The sequence below is a fragment of the Branchiostoma belcheri genome, unplaced genomic scaffold (genome assembly GCF_001625305.1).
Source record: "Branchiostoma belcheri isolate BF01 breed outbred unplaced genomic scaffold, Haploidv18h27 scaffold218, whole genome shotgun sequence".
Classification (NCBI taxonomy): domain Eukaryota; kingdom Metazoa; phylum Chordata; class Leptocardii; order Amphioxiformes; family Branchiostomatidae; genus Branchiostoma; species Branchiostoma belcheri.
The window spans coordinates 293041-295842 of NW_017803691.1; the positions used below are offsets into that span (position 1 = coordinate 293041).

The 2802-nt window shown below is 38.5% G+C and overlaps 1 protein-coding gene across 1 annotated transcript in view; it reads right to left on the bottom strand.

Annotated features, from left to right (window-relative positions):
- Positions 1–1718: 1718 nt before the first annotated feature.
- Positions 1719–2802, bottom strand: part of LOC109470055 (spermatogenesis-associated protein 5-like) — a 28765-nt gene continuing 27681 nt past the window's right edge. The window contains 1 exon segment of the mRNA XM_019768832.1: positions 1719–2152. Within this exon segment, the coding sequence (XP_019624391.1) occupies positions 1976–2152 (177 nt within the window). The 3' untranslated portion in view covers positions 1719–1975.

A 2802-nucleotide genomic window follows, 5' to 3' on the forward strand; every position in this document is an offset into this window, starting at 1 on the left:
TTCAAAGAAAACATGAAGCGACAGGGAAAAAAACATGCATATGATAGCCCCAGATGCTATGATAGGAGCCATGAAGTCAACATACCAAGCTGGTTTGTAATTCAGACACTGAGTTTTAAACTTTAAATCAAACCACTACATTGACAGAAGGAAAAACCAGAAGAAGTAGAAAGAAAAGGACTTTCTTTACCTGTTGGACCAAAATATTTAGAGGTGAATCACAACCTGAATTTTTTTTCACAAATCAGAAAAAAATGAAGTGGGCAAGTCTGAGATCCAATGGATTAGATTGGTCTGGCCTAAAGCAGTAAAATAACCCCTGTGCTGTGTGTGATGTGGTATCGTCTATTATCAACAGCTGTTGTGTAAATTGAAGTTATTTACCTTGTGGCGCCAGCTGAGGTCTGACCAATGGGCCATACCACACTACCTTCAGGAAAGGGTTTTTTTAGCCTACATTGTGTAGTATTATCATAAATGAGTGTCAATTCAAACGTCTACAATTTATCCTAATTTCTCTCTTAACTTACAAAGAAAAAACTACTCTTCTTTTCACTACCAAAAACCCACAAATTTTGGAAAAGGTGGGACATTACGTCTTCCATGGCTTACATGTTCAAGAAGTCAAAACATTCAGACATAGTTTTAGACATAGTTTCAGACAATTACCTTTTATTATGTAGATTTGGAAGTTATTTTGTACTCTGTTTCAATGTTCTTTTGTTTCCATTATTTGCAATTAGACCTCGGGCAGGAATTTGAAATAAACTTATTATTATAATGATTGTGACATCACCAACCTTTTTCATGTACATGTAGCATTACTGTTAACACATGTTGTTAATGACTGTGATGTCAGTAATTGTCACTAGTCTTTGTGATCATCATGCATTACTAGTATATACTTCTTGGAGGTTTGGAATCTCTGATTTCTTGTTTCAGGTTTATTTTGTTCACTTGAAATATTTTTATCTGACAATTGACATGGCTAAATTACAATTCACTCTTTTTCAGAGTTCTAGCTTTGTTCCAGCACAAGAAAATGTAAACACATTTAAAAACTGTTGTCATTAGGCACTTAACTGATTAGCGCTAACCTTATTGTTCCTATTTATCAATGTACATAGTCTAAAAACACAAGAAACACTACGGTAACCTAAAACAGGTAGGTTGTAAGACGGATATGGGGGGCCCCGCAAGCCCTTTTCCGTAGAGCGTAATCGGCCGTTTTAATTCTACGTAGAGCGTAGACGGACCGCTCTAACATTTTTGCGTAGAGCATATTCGCCATTTTCATTCTACGTAATGTAAAGCGTAATCAAGAGGTTTCCAAATTCAGCGTAGAGTGTTGTCAGGACCCCCCTTGCAGGCCCTCATATGGATTCTCCCATATCATGCTACGTTATCACGTAACTATGCAACTCCAGCTGTACTAGGCCTGAAACTTGAACAGGTTTGATAAGGTCAAACTGATTTAATTTCATGGATGACATCTCTGTGCACATTGATTTTCGCCTATTCTCAAAAAATGCCATCCACCATAATGGAGGAACTGTGCGGAACTCCAGAACTCTGTACAGTGCTGACAAAAAGTGCCACAAAACGCCAGGATGTTCCAGCTTGTCATTAAAGTCACTATCTATTACATGTACCACAAATTCACATCCACAGTACCAGCTTTATATTCCTGTGGTTTAGCAGCATTTTTCTGCCTGGAATTTTTTTATTCGCCCACGTGCACTAGTTTAGGGGTCTTCAGATCTGTCATCCATAAAATTAAGTCGGTGTGGCCTAATTCTAAATAAATTTGGTCCTTTTCTTAGCTTTTGCATCCTTGAAAGAGCTATTAACAGTCCTGACCAAACTGCATAAGACATGTATAACACAGGATTAGAGCAGGACTGGGAGTACTAGCATGGATTATTGTCCAAAATATTACTGCATACATGTAGTACTTCTCTGCCTTGTGATGGACTCAAATACAGTGAAGTCCACTGTTCTGTTGGTACTGCTGGTAGAATCTAATCATCTCTGGTCCGATCCTGGCACAGACTGCCTGCAGGGCTTGGTGAAAATGTCTCCCCAGGACAGACTGAGCTTTGATGTCTTCTGTCAAGGCAGAAAGTGCAGCTTCTTGGCACACTGCAACTACCTGCAAACAACGGCATGATTCAAACGTCTACAATTCATCCTAATTTCTCTTAACTTACAAAGAAAAAACTACTCTTCTTTTCACTACCAAAAACCCACAAGTTTTGGAAAAGGTGGGACATTACGTCTTCCATGGCTTACATGTTCAAGAAGTCAAAACATTCAGACATAGTTTTAGACATAGTTTCAGACAATTACCTTTTATTATGTAGATTTGGAAGTTATTATGGCTTCACCAGACCACGAAGTGGTCTGGTGAAACCATATTGTTTTCTCTGATGTTTCTTCTCCTCCTTCTCCTTCTCCTGCCATTTTTTAAAATGGATTCAGCTTCTTCATTTTGGGGCCTAAGGATCTGAAATTTGGTATGGAGGTACAGTGGGCAAATACCCTTAGGCGTTTTTTAAATTTTTGTGATACAGGCTTTTAGAATGGTTTTATTTGAGTTTTTTGGCTGTATTATAGCAAATGTATTACTGTGTCAGTGGGCAGTGTTAACAACATTTGTCATGAGTCATCACAATGGAATGCAGGGCATCAACGAATAGGCATGCAGCTTTCCTCTCTTCTTCTTGCTGATTGGCTGTTGGGATTTAACTTGATTAACACCTGCACAGACCATTTCCACCTGCACAGAGCATTTCTTGCTGA